The 21897-nt window shown below is 52.1% G+C and overlaps 1 protein-coding gene across 1 annotated transcript in view; it reads left to right on the forward strand.

The window, feature by feature from the left end:
- The window catches only part of Kazn (kazrin, periplakin interacting protein), a 128158-nt gene that overhangs the window by 97131 nt on the left and 9130 nt on the right, over positions 1–21897 (forward strand). The window contains exons 9-10 of the mRNA XM_038335172.1: positions 15567–15772; positions 16663–16781. Coding sequence (XP_038191100.1) covers positions 15567–15772; positions 16663–16781 — 325 coding nt within the window. The remainder of the gene's footprint in view (positions 1–15566; positions 15773–16662; positions 16782–21897) is intronic.

Here is a 21897-nt window from a genome sequence, read left to right on the forward strand (position 1 = left end):
CTTCATCAGCGTTTGTCACGGGCCAACCTCCATGTTGTGTGCTTTCCATGGATTAACTCAGTTAACCCCACAGCCTGTGTCACCCACGAGGGATCTGAGGTTAGGTAACATCCATGTGGCGGGGGTGGGGGGAGGCGCTGTAGGTGTGCACTGTCATACCTGGTTTGTGCAGTGCTGGGGATAGAACCCTGGCTTCGAGCCTGGGGAGTCTGACTGTACCCCAGCATCTGGGGCTGGGAAGGGCCTGCAGTCTGGGGTGCCTTCCTGCTCCGGGGACCTGGCTTGAAGCCCCTACCTTTATCCCCAACACACTGAGTGGCCTCTGATCAAGCCTGGTACTGCTTTGTCGTTAGAGTACAGTGTTCCCATACTGAGTGATGGACCCAAGAACCAGCTCTACTCCAGCTGGCGGAGGCATGTGGCACCCCAACACTAACAGGTGAACCAGCAAGCTGCCGCAGCCCTGACACTCGGTGACACTGACCTACTGCTGTTGGCCCTGGGAACCCAGGCGAGGGCTGACTGTACTGTGGATTCTTGACCTTTGCGGATATGGGGGGGGGGGGGCAGTGCAGTACAAGAGATTGAAACTAGATGCTCGTGTGTTAGATGTGTGCTGTGCCACCAGATCTCATTGCCCGGGACTCTACTTTTTTATTTGTAGACGGGGACTCAGCATGTTACCTAGATTGGTCTTAAACTTGAGCTCTTCTTGCCTCACACTCTCTGGTAGCTGGTATTACAAGCATGCTCCATCAGGCCTGGCTTTCAAACAATATGGTTTTTGAACACCCCAAACTTATATTTTAACAAAAGAGACTTCACAAAGCCCCCCATTATGGCAAATGACTCTTAAGTTCTTTCAGCTTGGACCCCTCCCCCCACTAGGTGAGGTCCCTCCGTCCTCCAGTGGATAAAAACATGGTCAGGTCAGGGATGGCTAAAGAAGTTCGCAATATGAAATAGTTCCTTATGGGCATTAAAAATAACCCCAGTGGCTGGGTGGTGGCGTATACCTTTAATCCCTGCACTCAGGAGGCAGAAGCAGACAGATCTCTGAGTTTGGAGCCAGCCTGACTGATCTACAGAGTTCCAGGACAGCCAGGGTTACACAGAAAAACAGTCCCAAAAACTGGAGGGGAAAAAAAAAAGAAAAGCGAAGAAAACGATACTATTTGTATGGTAGATATTCTTTAGATGTCAAAGGCACAGCACGCGCCGCAGCAAGTTGGGGGTTCTGCCTCTGTGATGGCAGCTAGGGTGTGGTGATGGCCTCCTCGGCCACCCTTGCATGGTGTCCTGAGGCCCAGATGTGTTAGCCTGTGTCCCCCGCAGCTGTACACAGCATCTGAGAGAACAAGGTCCCCAGAGAATGAGTGTCTGAGAAGCAGGACCAGGGCTCTCTAATAGAGTGCCTGCCTAGCCTGGATTCTCCATCCTGGGAGATGGAGGCAAGCCGAGCAAAAGATCAGGGCCATCCTTGCCTACAGAAGAGTTGAGGCAAACCTGGCTGCACTAGACCCTGTCTAATACAACACACACGGTGGGGTGGGGGCAGGGACATCAGGACAACCTCTGCTCTCGTAGTTGCCTTCTAAATGCATTCCCTGGAGGTAGGCTGATGTCACTAGGAAGCAGCACTTAAGGACCCCAGGACTAGGGAGTCAAATTGTATGCTGTACCCCAGCTCAGATAAACAGTGTATCTTTGGGAAGTGAGGACTCTTGCCGGGTCCAGTAGTCCCCAGGCCATATCTATGCCTTTACTTCAAGTGTTTAGCCCATGGGCCTCAGGAAACTTGGCTGTAAAGTGGATGTAGCCACCTCTACCTTTTCACGAGTTTAGAGGTAAAAGACAAGGTATTTAAAGACCATGATTCGTGCCCCCCCCAACCTGTAACGAGGGTTTAAGTTCAGTGGGAAGTAAGAAAGGGGGCTCAGCATGGGCTAGGGCCAGGATACCTGTGCCCTAGAACCATGAATCTACCATCTGAAACAACTAGCCGAAAGCTGAGTCCTGGGGTGAAGGCAGGGTGTGGGGTTGTGAGAACTCGAATCCCTCCAGCTGCCAACCCCAAGTGCAAGTTCATCTCCAGGGTTATATGCTGAAGAAGCATCCACCCAGCTCCTCTGTTCTACAATAGGGAGGCTTAGGCCTTGGCCATGGACGTCACCAGCCCCAGCAGCATTCTGCCTCTCCAGCATCCAGAGAGACTGCTTGTGGCCGCCACGTGGAGAAGCCCTACCCAAGGCTGTGTCCTAGAAACAGAGACTCAGAGTTGCCAAGGATGTGGCTTTTGTAAAGAGACCATGGCAGTATCCGGGGCTAGCCTGGTCTACCAGCTCACTCTCTTGTTCACTATTAGTTCTTTCTACTCCCCCTCCCCAGCCCGGGGGAACTCTCCTAGAGAAATACAGACGGACTAACTGAGACACAGAGATGACATTCTTGCCTCGAGTCAGTTAGGAAGAGGCAAAACCTTGTCCGGCTGCCAAGAGTCCACTCTTGGTGTTGCTATGGGTTTTCAAGTGAATCCCTGACCCTAAGGTCCCTACCAGGGCCAGCCAGTAGAGACAGAAAGCCTCGGAAAACTCCAGCAAGTTTCACCAGGAGGCTAAGACCAAGCCCTGAGCATGTCACCTCTATGTTGGTTTCTCCATCCAAAGACAATGAGTCCAAAGTGGGGAGTTTGCAAATTGTGTTCCAGGGAAGCCCCAGGGTTCCTCAGAAATCTATTCGAAGGCTCAGTCTGGGCTGTAAACCATCGGTCAGAACCAGTGGCTGTGTCACACACCAGCTTTCCGTGTAGGCGTCCCATGACATAAGTGACAGAAACAGAACAGTTAGAAGTTTGGGGAACACGGGTAGACCAGCAGTTGGTTCTAGGGCACAGACTCCCTGGCGTCATCCCACACCTGCTGACCTGGAAGGCCTGGGGTCGGGACCCCGTGATTTAGGGCCCATACCAAACATGCTCTCCAGCACGGGCTCAGTGAAGGCTAGCTCTAGGGTGGAGGCTGAGGAGGCAACAGCCTCCTCACAGGATGTCCTGCACAGCCTGACATTGTCACCACAGGAAAGCAAGCAGGACCCCGGGTTACTCCAGACAGAACTCTGCTAAGAGCCGTGAGGGGCCCTGCTGGGCAGAGCCAGCCAGCTGGCACATGTGTCTGCCACCTGCAGCCAGCCTCAGAAGCCTGCCACGGAGGAAGTCCCCAGTGTCGCTAGAAGAGTTCAGCCACGGATGGGAGGCGGAGGGTGGGGTTGTGAGACCTGAGTTAAACCCAGGTTCTAAGCTTGCTGTCCACTGTGACCAAACCCTCCTCTATGGGCCATCGGCATTTGTTCTGAGCATCAGGTAGTCCTGTAGCCTTAGCCCAGAGATGTCGTGCCACACAGGCACCAACCTTCAAACACTTTGGTGGGAGGGTTGGGGGAGCCGTGAATCTACTACAGAGGAGCCAGCAGGTGTCTGCCCACACCCTGCCTCTAGCCACTCCGGTCCAGACGCCCATCACCCCTAGCGGAGTTCGATCTTGGACCCTGTGATAATGGGCAAGTCGGTTTCCCTCTCCAGGCCTCAGATTATTTTTTTTAAGACATGGCAGGCAGAAGTTACCCATCTGTGGCCCATCTTCTCAGAAGTCCCTGGACTGCTGTAGAAGGCTTTGCCTGCAGCCTGCTCTGGGCCATCACCCCCTAACACACCCCAAGGGCAGATAGAGGCCACTGAGAGATCTTCAGCCCTGGTACCTTTACATAAGAGGGCATTTGAATGAAGGCTCTGTGTCATTGAGACAGTGCTTAAGCTGGCCTGGGTACCCCTGTATATTCCTCAGGGCCTGCAACCTGTTTTCCCGGATAGGAAGAGAGTCAAGGCCCTACAGTGGACCACCGCCCCTCCCCCATGAAGCTGTAAACCTGGATCCTAAATGAACCCCAGCAAAATTGTGTTAAGCAACCCTGCTCCCAGCTCACAACCCTTTCACCATTTACAGCTGTTTTCCCCAGGCAGCTGAGGGGAGACAGAGTTCGGGGTGCTGCTTCTGGGTCTGAACTCGATCCCTACTCTCACTGCCTCTCCATTTCCAACAAGCTAGTCAACTTGTTGGGTCTCCGCTTCCTCGGCTGCCTAGTGGGTAGAATAAGATACAGCGTTCAAGCTTCTGCAGGGATGGTGGCCACACAGCAGGTTAAAGGTCAGACAGCAATGACCTGGGTTCAATAGGTCACCAGCTGTCAGGTAGGCAGGATGTCCCCTTACACAGGTGAGGGTTGGGTAAATACAACTGTTCCAGCTACCCAGCCAGCCAAGGCCTGGGAGGCAAGAGTACCAGGGCTGAGGGGCTCTCAATGGCCTCTGTCTGCCCCTCCTATAACGAATGGAAGGGACTTAACTGTAGCCAAAGAGAGTGTTCATGTCTAACCAAGGGCTGGGATCTAGGGCACACACATGCCTGTGACTTCAGCACCTTGATAGGCAAAATGGGGCTGGAGATGTATTACCACTGGCAGCATGCCTTCTTGGCATGGGTGAAGGCCTCTGTTCCATCCTCATTGCTCCCCAAGACTGAATGAGGTGGCACACACCTGTAATCCCAGCACTCAGGTGGGAGAGGCAAGATGAAGAGCTCAAGGTCATCCTCAGCTACAGAGTAAGTTTGAGACCAGCCCCGTCTCTTAAAAACAAACAAACAAACAAACCTGACGTGAGCCAGGCACCAGTTAGGCAGCGCTACATTCTGAGCCGTGCCTACAGGGACGAAAGGGTCCCCAACACTTAGCTAAATGACTTGGATAGGGGATGCATCCTTATGCTTCTGTTTACTGTCCAGCTGTAAGGGGGTGCTGAATCTGTTATACAGGGCTCACGAGGTGGTTCTCTTGCCCTCTAGTGCCTTCCAGCACCCTGTGGAAGTTCTCAGCTGCCTAATTGCTGTCTCTGCGATAGGATAGACTTGTTGGATTCACGTTCAAGTTGGCCCCATTCCTGAACAGGGCCAGCATCCTTCCTTGATAGTAAGCTGGTATCTCTGGAGGTGGCTTGGGTTATAGGACACCTTAAAGGCCAGGAAGGGAAGAAGGCAACCTCTGACGGGACACTGCGGGGGTCAGAGCCACAGAGATAGGGAAGACACAAGACAAAGGGACATGAGGGCTCGCTAGGACAGTGGTTCTCAACATGGGGGTTGCTATCCCTTTAGGGGAACAGACCTTCCATAGGAGTCACCTGAGACCATTGGAAAACACAGATATTTACATTATGATTCATAATAGTAGCAAAATTACAGTGTTGAAGCGGCAATGAAAATAACTTTATGGTTGGGGTCACCACAACATGAGGAAACTGTATTAAAGGGTCGTGGCATTAGGGGGGTTGAGAACTGCTGCCCTGGGACATGGAGAGACGGGTGGGTGCGTTGCAGCAGGTACGTGAGTCGATCCCAGCTTCCTTCCATCATGCCCTGTGTGTGCAAGAAACACGCATCTAACGACAGCCGAGCTAGCAGAACGGACAAGTTCCCTCCTGGTGCAGAAAGGGTTGCAACAAGTTCACCTCGGGAGCCAGTGCTGTGTGACTCTCAGCCAAGCACCCAGAGCCTCTGGGAGGTGGACATGGGAACGTTGCACAATTGAAACAATACATGGAGGAAGGGCCTAAGTCACAGCAGCTCACCTCGGGGCTGCAGGAGGCCCAGGGAAAGCAAGTCTGGACTGGCAACTAAGGCCGGGCTCCACCATGACCAGGGTACTCTGTACACGGTGGGATCCTCTGAGCCCTCCTATCTCCACAGTAGTGCAGTGGCCTTCACGAGCTTGGAGTCTGCCTCTTGGGAAGAAGCAATGCATTGTGGGACTTGGTGAAATGGGCTCATGTCTGTGTCTTCAGGACAGCTCTGATAGGCTATACCGCAAAATACACTGGAGGGTGGCAAGGGCTCATGCCCACCTCTGTGAGCTGGCCCCACGCCAGCGTTGTACTGCATATACCTCTGCTGCATGTCATCTCTGCTTCTAACTTCGAGGCCTGGGGAGACCCCACGGACAGGCAGGTCAGCATCATTGAGAGCATCTGGCCCGTGTAAAGGAAGAGGCCCTACCCACCCTGGCAAGCCTGGGGAGGATGCTGGCCAGATGTTTCCAGAGCTCCTGACCTTGTAGGAGGGCACAGATGCAGCATAGGACCCCAGTGCTTCAACACTGAAAATTAGTCTGAAAACTCTGACCTCCAGTCAGGGAAAGGGATCCATGGCTCCAGCTCACACCCAGGTCCACAGCTTTGCTACCTCTAGGCCTAGTGGTTTCAGTGCCCGGTTCCCTGGGTCCAGGTTCCCTCCTGTTGGCAGAGCCTTGGGGCCACAGGTGCCCAGCTCTGTTCAGCCAGGGACCTTCCTGCCCTTTTCTAGTGGGCGGTCTTGTTCCTTTTTAACCCTCAGCAATGTGGGTGTCAGGTCACTGCGGTGGAGGGGACAAAAGTCCCCCCTCAGAACTCCCTCAGGTCATTATCTTCCCGAGACTTCCTGAAACCGGGAGCCACCTTCCTGTAGTCAAGGTAGTCACCCTTCAACGTGTCGTCCAGAGTCCAGGGAACTCAGGGACAAGGTAGAGGCTTCACCTTCAGTGAAGCTGCCAATGGGCCTGGCAAAGTGGCCTCCATACCGTCCCAGAGGCACCAGGGGGATGTGCGCCCACCGTCAAGGATAGCTGTTGTAACACAGGGCTCTGAACAGAGTGTCACCATGAGGGCTAAAAGAAAACCCTGCCTCTGGGCAGAGAGATAATTGAGGAAACTCTGATATGACTTTGAGCACCTACTGTCCCAGCGTGCATTAGGCACTTAAAGTCATATGAAGTGTCTTTGAGTACTTCGTAAGTGCCAGTCTCAGGGCTGGGGGGGTCAAAGTCTTAGGGCTGGGAGCCAAGGTTGTAGATACAATGTTTTGTTATTGTTGGGCTGTTTGTTTGTTTTTTGGTTTTTGATTTTTTTCAAGACAGGGCTTCTCTGTGCAACAGACCTAGCCATCCTGAAACTAGTTCTGTAGACCAGGCTGGCCTTGAACTCACAGGCTGGCCTCAAAACTCACAGAGATCTGACTGCCTCTGCCTCCCGAGTGCTGAGATTAAAGGCATGAGCCACCACCCCCTGGCCTGTTTTTTGAGACAGGGTTTCTTTGTATAGCTCTGGCTGTCCTGGAACTCTCTCTATAGACCAGGCTGGCCTTGAATTCACAGAGATCTGCCTGCCTCTGCCCCCCAGTGCTGGGATTAAAGGCCTGTGCCACCGCTGCCCGGTAATATCAGGCACCTTCATTAAGGTGACTTCACTAAAGTTCTCGACTTGAATATTGTTGTCTCAGCTTTGAATATGGGGAAACTGAGACTCACAGAGGCAACACAGTAGCCCAAGAAGACAGAATAAGTCGGGGTGAGACTTGGGGTACAACACACTATGGCACCCCACTCCCTTTCAGACAAACATGACTGGAGTTAGAACAGAACGTTTCAGCTCATTCATTACCAAGCTTCTATTGGAAGAAGCAGCGGGGTGGGATGTGGGGGGGGGAACAGAGACAGGACAGTGAAGGACAGAGAAGGTCTCTGCAAGACAGGTAGAAGCTTCCTGGCCTCCTCTGCCCCCAGGCTGTGCCTCCAGGTGAATGTATTTGTGGATTCTAAAAGGGCTTCAGCCAGCCATGGCCGGGAGTACACCATGGCAACAGCCCTAGCTGCAGACACATTGGGGACCCTATAGAACCTGTATGGGACAGGCCAAAACAGACAGTCCTCTTTCCTTGGTGCCTTCCTGTAGTGTCCAGGCTGTAAGAACTGTGCTGCCCTAACTCCATCGAAGCTGTCAACACTGGGAAGGAAAGGAACTAGCTACTGCTCAGCTGTAGGCTTGCAAGCCTGCCTTCGCCTTGGTGACATAAACAACAGACCCTAACTCTGGTCTATAGAACTCTGGATGGCATTCGTGACATTTTGAGAGGGGCGGGGTGGAATCAAAGCTGTGCAACAGTTTACATAAAATGACAAAATGATCCCAGAGGAGTCAGACACTGTCATGCACACCCAGGATCCCCAGCACTTTGGCGTTGGAGGATCAGGAGTTCAAGGCTAGCCTCAGCTTCACAGAAAGCTCATTCCAGGGATGAACTTTCTCAAAACTGGACAGCAAACAAGATCATCCTAGCAAAGGAAATGCCCCCAAGTGCCTCACCCTGGGCTCTGAATTAGCTCAGCAGTGGTTCCTCTGTCCCAGTGGGCACATGGGCTATCACAGTGACAGCGGGCTAATAGGAGCTGGCTAACCTAAGTCCAGAGTCACGAGTTGTCTAGAGGATGGGAGAGCAGCTATGAGGGAAGGGCATCAGGGAGGAGCAGAAACGTGACTTCTAGTAGGGGTCCAGAACTTCCCATGACCCTCGTTCCATCTCACCGCATCTTTGCTTCCCACAGCTGGGCAGAGTCAGCCTCACACATCTTTGGGTCTCTGTCCAGGCTCAAAGATCCTCACTTCTCATGGGCTTCAACTCTCATCCCTATCTACATTGGAGCAGGGTCACCTTGGAAACATGTCAGCAAAGAGGCGTGGATATGGGAATCTCAGGACAAGGGATGAGGGTGGACCAAAGGCAGCAGGGAAAGAAACCTGCACAACAGATTAGATCATAGGAGAACTTCCCAAATGGAGAGTTATTAGGCCGTCCAGCAAGTTGCCAAGGAAGAGGAAGTTTTTGATAACTGGTGTTTTGTTTTTTTTTAGAGGTACGGTCACTGGATAACTGTAAAACTGGAAATCATTACAAAACACAGAACAGGACAAGGGCTTGCCAAGTCCAGAGAGATAATTCCCTGACCCCTTGGATAATTCCTGTGCTGTAGTGGAGGGGCCAAGAGGAGGAGATCCTCCGAGGCCAGAGACAGGCAGCGAGCACAAGCCAGGCTCATGCTGGTGGCCGCAGTCAAAGCAAAATACAGTGTGGTTCAGGGAAAAGTGCGAGGCAGTAATGGCAGGTCAAAAAGAGGCGCTTTGGAGCTATGCCACTCCCTGTGGGGCCTAGTGGTGTAACCGAGGGACATGGACACGCGGGGGGCCTGGTATTTAGCTTGTTAGCCCCGGACCTCCAGAGAGCCTGCCTGGCCATGAACAGGATGCTGTGGAGCTGTGGATTGATGGTGGAACCTGGCCGCCTCGCTGCCTGCCCAAGGTCCTGCTGTAGCCCCAGCAGCTATGGTCACCACCTATGCTTCTGTGCTCACTGGGACCTACACTGTCCCTACTCCTGGGAGCTGGGATTCCTAGGAGCCATGGTTGAGTGTCCTCAGTGCTCTGCAGACCATACAGTATCCATCATGGATCATTACAAAGCCACTTTCACGTCCTAGAGCAGGGTTTAAAAATAGAAACTCAGCTTTGGCTGTGAAATGCTGGTGGGGGCTTCTTTGTCAATTGCCAAGGACAGGGACTTTGACCTGAGCCTAGCTGACTGGATAGATCAGGCTAATCTGAGATCTGAGGCCCAGGGCCAGCACAGGCTACTCTCTTGGTGTGCATATCCTTCTTGCTGGTGCCCTGCGGATAAGAGTTCAGTGTGTTGCTCAGTCTTCCCAGTGCACAGGACAGCCCTGGGGCAAAGAATGATTGGGGCCTCAGTGTCAATCAATTTCAGGTGGACAGATTTCGCACAGGCAGAGGGGAAAGGACAAAGAATAACAGCAGTAGAGAAGGACGGGTCAGCTGCAGGCTGTGGCCTAGGAGAGTGGAGGTGGCTGGTGGGAAACCAAGCTGCTCCTCCTCCTCCCCCCTTCCTGGGCCCTTCTCTTAGCCCTCCAGGCAGATGGCTTTGAGATCATCCCACCTCACCCCACCCCCACCTCCAGTGCCATGCGATTGGCTTATACCTCAAAACAGGCAAGGAGGTGCTTTCGAAAGCTGCCACGCTTTCTAGAACCATGAGAGTCAGCTGTTCAACATTTGCTTTGGTCTACCACCTTGCTAGGTAACAGAGACACTCAGGGGTTCACCAGGCCCGGCTCCTTCTCCTATGGAAGGGTAGGCTACACGGAAACATGGTTGCTGGCCCAATGATTTCACAGATTAAATCAATCAAGGCTGAGAGGCGCAATGTTGGAAAATGTCGAGTCAGTAAGAGCTTGTGCGCGTGTTGTGACGCTGGTGGTAGGGGACACTAGTGACCAGAGAAGGGTTCCCCGACAGCAACAACATATAAACAGAGCCCTAAAAGATTGGAAAGGAGATTGCCACCCTTGGGCCCAGGGAACAGCAGGATCAACAATTAGAGCATAAATAAATCTTTCCCACGGTTGTCAACGGTTCCTGTTAGGGTAGGGGCATCATCTTCTTGGGCTAGGACAGCAGCCAACTAGCCTCTCCCTCCGCAGTCAGAGAACACCATAACAAGGTCTTTATCTCAAACCTTCTGTACTCAGTGTGTGTGTGTGTATTTGTGTGTGTCTGTGTCTATGTCTGTCTATGTCTGTGTCTCTGTGTGCCTGTGTCTGTCTGTGTCTATGTGTGTCTGTCTGTGTCTGTGTGTCTTCCTGTCTGCCTACCTGTCTCCCATTCTCACTCATGGCAGGGTTTCTGGCTCTCTAACTCAACAGGCAGAGCCAGCAGCAATTCCCCAGCCTCAGAGCAGGCTGCTTTCCCCTGAGGACCATCCCAACTCTTACAGTTTCTATAGCCCTACCCGGTGCTCTCTAATAACAAGTACATGTGTTGAACCTCACCATGAATTGGTCCAGGTCATAAAAAGTAAGGAGACTGGAGCAAGGGGTGTCATTTATCTGGTAGCATGCTTCTCAGCACAAGGCCCTGAGTTTGATTTCCTGCACTGCATAAACCAAGTGCGGCGGTGGTACATGCTTATCATCTGAGCACTGGGCCAAGTAGAAGCTGGAGGATCTGAGGCTCAAGGTCATTCTTAGCTATATAGTGAGTTTAAGGCCAGCCTTGGCTACATGAGATGCTATCTCAGAAAAATCAAGTAGACTGACCAGAGCCATCATTTCCACAGCAAGATAGATGAATAGCCCCACACCGGCAGCATCTGCACACAAAACCAGGACAGAATGGACAGTTTATGACTGACACCCAAGGTTGTTCTATGACCTCCATATGTGCATCAGGGCAGGTGTCTCCCCACCCTAGACAGAGATAAAGGAGGAGGTGATAGATAGATAGATAGATAGATAGATAGATAGATAGATAGATAGATAGAGATATGATGGATGGATATATGGAAGATGATAGATTGCTAGATGGATAGATGATAGATTGATAGATAGGTGATATATGGATAGTTGATAGATGATACATACATAGCTGATAAATAGATGATAGAAAATTTTCATCTAGCCTTACTGTAATGAGATACAGAGCAGACCATGAGAAACCTTCAAAGCAGCCTACAGAAGCCAACATGGAGAAGCCAACATGCCCTGACTTCTACCAAACAAGAGGATGAGAGATTAAAGGAACCATGGATCCAGCGTAGCAATGAAGTATGGGAAACCCCTCACTCTGCACCCCTGGGAGTTAGATGAAAGCTTTCTTCAGATAAACAAAAGTTTTGAGAGCTTCCCACTCTCCTCCCAAATACTTTGAATCCAAGATTTTCTTCCTTTTCCTCCTCTTCTTTCCTCCTCCCCATTCTCATCTTCCTCCTCCTCCTCCTCTTCCCCTCCTCCTCCTCCCCCTCCTTCTCCTCCTCTTCCTCCTCCTCTTCCATGACAAGGTTTCTCTGTGTAATAGCCCTGGTTGTCCTGGAACTCACTTTTAGACCAAGATGGCCACAAACCCACAGAGCTCCACCTGCCTCTGCCTGGAGTACTGGGATTACTACTGCACACCACCACCACCTGGCCCAAAGGAGATTTTCAATCCCCTTCTTGGCTAGTCAGAAAATAGAATCCCGGAATCTGTCTCTGAGATAACATGAAGTGATAAACAAAACAAAGCAAAACAAAACAAAACAGTAGTCATGATCACAGTATCCCATGACTGAGGCCTTCAGGATTAAAGGTAGGCTGTAGCACTGTAGAAGCAAGGGTTGCTAGGAATCCCTGGTGTCCCTTCTGACTACCTGAGATGGGACATTTGAAAACAATGGATGAGCTGTAGGTCTTGGTCAGCTGACTCTGCACAGTAGGCGTGAGGGGCACTAAAGCAATGGATGTGCCACTGGAGCATGCCACCAAATCACCAGGACGTCCACGGAAGCTAGGCTACCCCTGAGTCACTGCTCCAGGAGCCATGAGGTGCTAAAACCTGTACCTCTAGCCTGTTATTGGGCGATGTTGATGTTGGTGTCTCAGGGGCCACACTCTGAGAACAATTACATGCAAACTAAAGACCCAGAGGGTGGAGTTCCCAACCCTCCAGGAAGGGAAGAACAGAGTGAGTGAGGCAATGAAGAACAAAGGCCCTATGTTGACCTTCAACCTCCAGGCCAGATCATTCTCCCAAGCGCCTTATACATTGGACTAGACATGATTATTTGGGGTTTTGTGGGCCAGATGACTCTGCCACCGATACCCAGGTCCTCAATGTAAACAAAATCAGATGGAGAGGTGAGGAACTGAAGGGCGTGGCTATGGTCTGACAAAAGGAATATTAGACCAGGACTTTGTCTTTCTTCCTTCCCCAGGCTGGGGATGGAACCAAGGGCCTCAAGCATTCAAGTGAAGGGCTTCTGGTGAGCCATGCGCATGCTTTTCAGAAACGCAGGCAAGGGGATGGATGTGACCCTGTGCCAATCCCGGTGTTTGGCACCTATGGTGGCCTCCACAGGGCCTGAGGCTTCCTGGGAAACCTCTGTAGCAAGGCTGGGATCAGTATTGTCAGTATTCTTAGCATAGTAAGCTGTGTGTGTGTGTGTGTGTGTGAGAGAGAGAGAGAGAGAGAGAGAGAGAGAGAGACCCCCTCCTGCCATATTCTCCACTTTATAGTTCAGATTTGGGTAGAAGGCACGGTGGGGGAGGGCTGGCTGTCTATCTAAACCGGAGTGTGTGAGTTGATGGTGGGAGCCTATATGGCCTCTTGGGCTTCCCTACCTTGTGCTCCATACGCAGCTGGAGGTGTGAGGAAGATCAACTCCCACACATGCTCACGCTGCACACACACATATTCACCATATATATATGCACACACACACATGCACACTCATGCAGTTATTAACAATGTCATTGATCATCCATAAAGATTTTTAACATTTACCCATGCTGTACTGTGTGTGCGCGCACACACACATCAATGTATGCATCTTGAACTCTTCATCTTCCCACCCTGGGCTTACAGGAATGCACCACCATGTGCAGTTCAAAATCACACATCTCACATATTTCTGCACGTGTATGTTCATACATGTTCACACCTGTGTCTGCAGGTACACATTCACATTCAGGTGCACACGCACGTATTTGGGCATGTGTATGCAGGCATGGGTACAGGTGTGTGTTCCTGTGTGTGCATGCAAGGATGGAGACCTCGGACCAACTTCTGCTTTCCTGCCCCAGGCGCCATCCACCTGTGTGTTTTGAGCCCTCACTGGGGGCTGTGCTCTCCTCGTAGCCAGGCTGTCTGGCCAGGGAGCCCTAGGGATCCACCTGTCAACACTTCCCACAGCCCATCCCTTCTTTCCATATAATTATAATTAGTGTGTGTACGTGTGGGAGACGCATGTGCACGGCATGCATGTAGAGACAGAGACCGAGGATTACTGTGGAGTCAGTTGAAACCTTCCGCTTTTACATGGGTTGAAGTCAGGTCACCTTTTTTTTTTTTTTTTTTTTTTTTAATGTATACAACATTCTGTCTGTATGCATGCCTGCAGGCCAGAAGAGGGCACCAGACCCCATTACAGATGGTTGTGAGCCACCATGTGGTTGCTGGGAATTGAACTCAGGACCTTTGGAAGAGCAGGCAATGCTCTTAACCTCTGAGCCATCTCTCCAGCCCTCACCATTCTTTTTTTTTTTCTTGGTTTTTCGAGACAGGGTTTCTCTGCAGCTTTAGAGCCTGTCCTGGACCTAGCTCTTGTAGACCAGGCTGGTCTCGAACTCACAGAAATCCGCCTGCCTCTGCCTCCCGAGTGCTGGGATTAAAGGCGTGCGCCACCACTGCCCGGCAGCCCTCACCATTCTTATAGAGCGAGCACCGTCAGCCACTGGGCCATCTTGTTGGGCCCATCCACCTTTCCTTTTTACGTGGGTTCAGGGAATCCAACTCAAGTCTTCATGCTTACAACACAAGCACCGTACCTAATTGGGGGTTCATTTCCTTCTGTGTGTGAGGCTACTCCACGGACAGGTCTCCGTGTGTTAACGGATGCAGCTGGGTCCCATCTATCTCAAGAAAACAAATCACCTGTGTGCCCAAAGTGCTCATTGCCACTTTGCATCTACAATAGTGTAAATCTGGAAACAACCTCCGCTCCACCACCTCCCCGAGCCTGTGCAGAGTAAAATAAGCCATAGATGTCCTTCCGACACTGTCCAAAGATTGCAGTGGAATTCTCCACTCTCAGTGCCCCACACCCTGTCTGGCCAAAGCATCTAGCAGGACAGAGCGATGCGTGCGGGTCTGTGAGCACGGGTGTTTGTGTCTCCCAGAGACTATTTAACTAACTACTAGCAGCTGCTGTCTAGGGCTGGCATTGGAAGATTTGCATTTTCACGTTAGGCTTGTTTCTCTCTGGAATATCATGTTTCTTCCTCTTTGGGGAGAACAGAGAAGACTGTAATGGGGGTTGAGTGGCCAACCAGAGCCACTTTGATTGACTGATTGATTGATTTGACAATTTCATACATCTATTGATCATATTTACCCCACCCCTTCCCATTCAACTCTCCCTGGGTCCTTCCCACCCCCCCCCCCCGTCCACTACACATATCTCCCTTCCAGCTTTCTTTCTCCCTCCTCTTCTTTAAGGATTTAAGGACCTCTGAGACCTATCAGATTTTCTTGTGTGTACAAGGATGTATGTAGTGACGAGGCGAGCAGGCCTGCTTTTCGTCCCACCCGGCTCCCGCGCACAGCTAGCTTTACACCCAAAATAACAACACACAAACTGTATTCATATAAACACTGCCTGGCCCATTAATTTCAGCCTCTTATTGGCTAACTCTCACATCTTGACTAACCCATATCTAATAATCTGTATGCCACCACGAGATCATGGCTTACCGTGAAAGATTCAGCATGTCTGACCTGGCGGCTGGCTCCACGGCGTCTGTCTCAGAGAGGCATGGCGTCTGCTTCATGGCGGTCGCCTCACTTCCCTTCTTCCCAGCATTCTGTTCTGTCTACTCCACCCACCTATGTTCTGACCTATCAGGCCAAGCAGTTTCTTAGTAATTAACCAATGAAACAACAGATAGATAGAAACACTCCTACATCAGATGTGAGGCCATCCCCTGGAGCATGGGCAAAACCTACCAGGAGAGTCACTTTGGTTTTGTGCCTTGCAGTCCCCTCTCCTCACCCTCACCCAGAACGTGGCTCCTCCCCACAGCAAGGTTCTCTGTCCTGTGTGTTGCAGACTCCGACAGCCAGTGCAGCCCCACACGGCACAGCCTCAGCCTGTCCGAGGGCGAGGAGCAGATGGACCGGCTACAGCACGTGGAGCTGGTGAGGACCACGCCCATGTCCCACTGGAAGGCTGGCACAGTGCAGGCCTGGCTGGAGGTGGTGATGGCCATGCCCATGTACGTCAAGGCCTGTGCAGAGAATGTCAAGAGTGGGAAGGTAGGCAGCTCGGGCCCCTGGCGGATGCCCCTGGGGGGGATGCCCCGTACCTTCCCACGAGTGCAATCCCCTCCCAGGAGTCAACTGCCTCTGTTCTCCTCTGAGGACAAGAGAAGGTATAGTCTAGAAGTGGACTGACTTATTGCAGGTCCAGGTCACCAATAAACCAGTCTTCCTAGCAAGGAACAACAGCCCCTTGGAGCCATGCTACTTTGTCCTTAAAATGGGACTAACTTCAGCTGGTACCCAACCTCTCCTTAGCAGAGAGGAACAGGGCTGGACTGGGGAGTTCCTTAGCCTAGATGGTGGCCTCACCCATCCTGGTCCAAACAGTATCCCACCCGAACAACAGACAAATAGCTGAGCCCAGGACCTCTGGAGCCCAGTAGGGGGTGACACAAAGACACAGCCATGCATCAGAGAGAGCTGAAGCAGGATGGTCCCAGGGGACATGGGTCCTATAGCTCATAGAAACAGGCTTTTTTATTTTATTTATTTATTTATTTATTTATTTGTTTGTTTGTTTGTTTATTTATTTATTTATACAGTTTCTCTGTGTAGCCCTGGCTGTCCTGGAACTCACTCTGCAGACCAGGCTGGCCTCGAACTCAGAGATCCGCCTGCCTCTGCCTCTGGAGTGCTGGATTAAAGGCGTGCGCCACTGCTCACTAGAGACAGGCTTTGTTGGGAGTTATCAACCATCACAGGCTGCAGAGGTGTCCTGGTGCCCTGTCTAGGGAGATGGGCTGGGAGGGGGATGTGGATGAGAAGCCCCGTTCCCTCAGACCCCGGGAGCAGTGACAGGGTCTGGGGCTCCAGGGGCCGAGGCCAGAACCTCCCTACCCCTTGCCCCGTCTCTTGCCTCTGCGCACTAAGTCTACCTCCTCCAGGTGCTTCTCAGCCTGAGTGACGAGGACCTGGAGCTGGGCCTGGGCGTGTGCAGCTCCTTGCACAGGCGCAAGCTCCGCCTGGCCATCGAGGACTACCGTGACGCCGAGGCTGGCCGCAGGTGAGCCACCGAAGCCTGGAAAGTAAGGACTTTCTGTCCTGAGCCTCCCTGTCACCCAGGCAACCAGGTTTCAGGACACCGAGTGTAGCAGAGATGGCCCAGGCATGCCCTGCCACCATAGCAAAATGAGCACACAGGGGGAGGCGCACATGCCTAGAACATGGGTGACTACCTCCACCCTGGAGCAGGGGTCTAGAGAGTGGGTGGCTCCCAGCACTCTTCTGCCTGCCCCAGCTGGCAGGGACCAGGCCACACACAGCTAACACGTCTGCCTTACTCAAAACTCAGATCTATTCATCCCAGAGTGAAGGAATGAAGCGGGAGGGAAGACAGTAGACACAGAGGAGACAGAGGAGACAAAGATGCTGGAGAGTCTCATGGAAGTCTTTTACAGGAGCAGAACCAACTGCTCCAGGCCTCTCTTAGCCTGACGGTGGCTGGCAGCCCTTCCCTCCAGACTGTCCTTACTGGAGCACATTTCCCCCCAATATCACCCCTCCCAGCCCCACCCACCCCTTTCCCACTTCTCTCTTGACCTCCTGGGGTTCCATCTTTTGAGCAGCTCCTGTGAAAAGGGAAGCCCCCTCCCGCAACACCCAGTCCTTGGTGCTCAGAGTGGGGAGGGGCCAGTTTTGTAAACCTGACACGGTCTGTTTTGCATAATTATCTCCTTCTCTGGTTTCCCGTCGTTTCTGTACAGTTAATTAATCAAACCTGATGGTGTGTGCTACTATCTGCAGAAGCTGTTTTGTGGATTAGCAGGGAGAGAGAGAGAGAGAGAGAGAGAGAGAGAGAGAGAGAGAGAGAGAGAGAGAGAGAGAGAACTGAAGCAGAGAAACACAATCTTATGTGGCAGGAGAGGGGCCCTGGTGCCAGGCTGAGGTGGCAAGGATTACAGAGAGGGGTCCGAAAGCTGGCAGCTTGGAGGCGGCAGCAGAGGTGTCAGGCTAGGACGAAGGGCTGATGGGGTGGCTCCAGGAGGCACCCTTCAACCCTGCTGGACTTTCATCCAGAGGGCTCCAGAAGCACCCTCTCAGCCACCTCCTGAGCCCTTTCATCCTCTGGACCCCAAAGTCCTCAAGCATCATCCATCTTGACCTCTGGATCGAGTAACCCACTCCTGCTCACACTACCCCACATCCTGGAGGTGTCCTGCCTGTTGCCCATGTTCCTCGAGAATGTGGGGCTGCTGGCTTCAGCTTTCAGAAGTGCAGGGAGTCCCCACCACTGTCTAAGTGTCCACCACTGTCCCCAAAGCATGGCTGACCCCAATCATCTTGGGTTGCCGTAACAAAATGCTACCAACTGGGTAGTATAAACAACAGACATCTATTTCTCCCGGCTCTGAAAGCTACAAGTCTAAGGCAGCAAGGTGTCAGGATGGCCAGGCTCCAGCAGGGGTACCCCTCCTGGTTACACACAGCAGCCTTCTTACAGGATCAGCGCACAGAGAGGGGGACAATCGTTTCCCTTCAGGGACATCAGGTAACCCTAACGTCGCCCGTGGACCCACTTCAAATGCCATCACATAGACATGCGGATGGAGGGGATAAACACTGGTCCGTGACTGGAGTTGAGCCTGGAATCCACCAGGAGCTCAAAAAGGTGTGGTTCAGAAGCACGACCACGTGTGCAGAGGAGAGCTGAAGCAGGATGGTCCTAAGGGACATGGGGGTCCCCACATTAGAAAGCCTAGGTCCTATGAAGAGAGACCTACTGTGAAATCACCATGTGAGGTCACTTTGCCTTCTCTGGGACTCAGTTTCTTTACCTGTGAAGCAAAGAGGGAAGAGTTAACCAAAAGTTCAGGGTTGGACCCTTTTAGGAATCCAGTAGAGGCTTCGATGCCTTCTCCAGATGAACTGTCGTAGACTGCGTAACTTTGCAGTGTGAGCCCTTTGACTTGGACATACAACATCTAAAAGGCCGTGGACTCTGGGGTCAGAGTCCCAAGGTGGGTTGCCTCAAACTCTTCCAACTATGAAAATGGACATGGGCACTCTGGACCCAGCAACCCCGCCCCCTTGCCAAACCTTCACCTGTCTCTTTATGAACACAATTCCTCTCACCCATTCCATCCATGCCTCCGACAAAATCATCCCCATCTTAGAGATGAAGAATTGAGTGCAGACAGGCAATATGAAAGTCGTACCCCGTCGGAGCTGGCTCCAACGGTATTGTCTCTCCATCCTCCCATGGTGACGGTGTGTTAGAAACAGTTAATTATGCATAGAAACCTATGCATCCGGGCTTAGGGATTTCCCGTCTCCAACTCCTTTGGTCCCCACCACTCCATGCGGTGAGTGTGGCTATCTCTATTTTTACAGAGGAAACTGAGCCCTGGAGTTGTAAGGTCCCAGACCCAGAACAGTCTCCCTATGTTTCTATTGAAGCATGACCCAGATAATCTCTATATGACATGCCTGTCCTCAGACCTCGGAGTCTGGCCTCGCTCCACCCGAGGAAGAGGTACTGACAACTGTTAATGACACAACGACTGGATTCCTTTGGAAGCCAGACTTGAGTTCCTATGTCAGCTCTGAGTAGCATCTGGGCAAGTTTCAATGCAGTGGCATTTTGGAGGTCAGACGCATTCTTTGGGAGCCTGTAGAGGGACATTGTTACAAGTGAGTGACTGTTGAGAAAGTCAGGCCAGGTGTACCTCCTGGCCACCCCCCACCAACAGTGTGGCACTGTTGGCTTCAGAAGGATGGAGGGGCACTCTCCCCTCAGTCCCATGAGCAACAACCCTGCTGCGAGCATCCAATTCAGAGCCATGATGGCCGTGAGGGCTGGGGGCTGGGCAAGGGCCCTCTGTCACAAGCCCTGAAGGGTGAAAAGGCTATGTAGTGGTACCCTCATCCCAGAAGAAAGATTACCTTGGGCTGGAAGGTTCTGGCTTAGGAGCCTCCCCCAGCCTTGAACAGTTTAATAATGAGACGCACCAGGCAGCATTCACTCCACTTGGTGGGCTGAGTGAACTGGCCTGGTCCTCGCCAGGACAACCTTGTGACGGAGTCGGCCTACAAGCTGAGGTCAACCCCAGTGTGCCAGGTACACACGTGGGGATCTGGGACCTTTGGCAAGAGAAAGGACCCTGGTCCGGGGATGTTCCTGAAAGGTGTCTGGGAGTCTCTAGGAGATGATAAAGAGGAAATAGTGGGCAACAGGTCCTGCCGTGGGACAACAGCCAAGCAGTCCCAGGAGGTTGGGGCAGAGGGAGGGAGAGGGTGCCAGGACTCATGCGGACATTCTGCCAGGATAGTGGATTCCATTTGTATTTTAGTAAATAAAGCGTGCCTGAGGATCAGAAAAGTAAGACAGCCACGCTGGCCAGCCTTACAGACCAGGCAGCAAGGACACGCACCTTTAGTCCCAGTAGTCACACTACCTTGCCACAGAAACCAGACAATAGTGGTGCACGCCCTTAATCCCAGAACTAGAGAAGATTATAAAACAGGAGGAGACAGGTCTCAGTCTCCATCTCATTCTGAGATTCCTGGAGGCAGGATCGCCATTTTCAGACTGAGGTTGAGGTAAAAGCCAGTGGCTGAGTGCTTTGCTTTTCTGATCTTCAGGTTGAACCCCAATATCTTTCTCTCAGTTTTTATTAATCATGCAACATGCCTTCAGATAGTCAGTGCGTGTCTGCCAATCAGCCCCACACCCATTCAGAGCGGAGAGAAGGGTCACACCCAACAGCATTCACCGGCTTCTTGATGAACACAATTCCACTCACCCATTTTGTTCAGGCCTCAGACATAATAGTCCCCATGTTCACAACTGTCAGTGAACACGGCCCTGGTCCTGACTGCCACTCCTGTACCCTAAATTAAGGGCGAGGGACAATAAACCAGTAGATAAATCCCTTTGTACTTAAATGCAATGTGCGTTGAGTGCTTTGAGGGTAATAAGCAGAGCAGCAGGGCTGAAGGAGAGGATAACCTGAGATGGAGAAATGGCCCCGGGGGGGGGGGGGGAGGAGGGAACCCTGTCAGCACCTTGAGTGCCAGCCCAGAAAATGCTCAGCAGGTGTTGGGATGAAGGAAAGACAGGAAAGCCTCTAAAATAGGAACGGAATGGGGCATGTCAGGTATCTCCAGCTGCCCCAAAGAGAAGAACAGCATCCCTTTGCACGCCAATCGCGTTCCCTTGTTCTGAGTGCTCCCTTCATGTCTGCCCCTGGTTCCCACCTAGACAATGTTGTGCTCCCACTAGCCAGCACTAGGTCATTTTTCAGGGTCCATCTGCAGCTGTGTTGCCAGGACCTCATTCCTTCTGAGAGGCTGCCACCATGTGGCAGTCAGAAGAATAACATCTAGGAACCACCTTAGCGAGGTGTATTCCCCACCCATCGGCACAAAGTCTTTTTGCAGAAGGCACAACCAGTACCTCCATTCCAGGCAGACACCCTCTGGCCTCCAAGGACTAAATCTCGCACAGGCACACCCACATGTACACATAAGAATAGTGAATAAATATTTTAAAGCCTGTTTTTGCATACCTACAATGTGCATGCTTCTGAGGTTCTGCCCTGCGCAAATGTCTGAGGTGTGGCAGCGAGAGGTAGCGAGAGCAGCCTGGGGACAGGGCAACCTGGATTTCTCTGACTCAGAGATGAGCCAATGAGGGAAGGGCTTAGCCACAGCCCTGTCTTGGGACAGGAGACCTGGAATACTATGTGTGGATCCATGAGGCTTCTCATCCTCCTCCAGTCAGGAAGAGGGACCAGAGGGTAGCAGTCAGGTGGACAGGAGAAGGGGATGGTCAGGCTGTGGCTTTGAGGAGTCCTGCAGAGCCCTAGGGGAATGGGGTGGGTCACGGTGAGGAGGGGTCCCCCAGAGGTACACCTGCTGTAGGCAACACTTCTCCTGACTCTGCCCTTTCAGTTTTAGTCTGGGTGTGGTCCAAGGATAGTCATTTTGTCTCTGCGATCCTCGGCTGTTCTTTAGTGTTCTTTCTGCCTTACTCTCCCTCCCTACCCACCACTGCCTGAGTCTCGTCTGTGTGTCTGTCTCTGCCTGTCTTAGTTGTTCTCTCTCTCTCTCTCTCTCTCTCTCTCTCTCTCTCTCTCTCTCTCTCTCTCTCTCTCTCTCTCTCTCCCGCCCTCCCTCCC

Source organism: Arvicola amphibius, chromosome 6 (assembly GCF_903992535.2).
Source record: "Arvicola amphibius chromosome 6, mArvAmp1.2, whole genome shotgun sequence".
Classification (NCBI taxonomy): Eukaryota; Metazoa; Chordata; class Mammalia; order Rodentia; family Cricetidae; genus Arvicola; species Arvicola amphibius.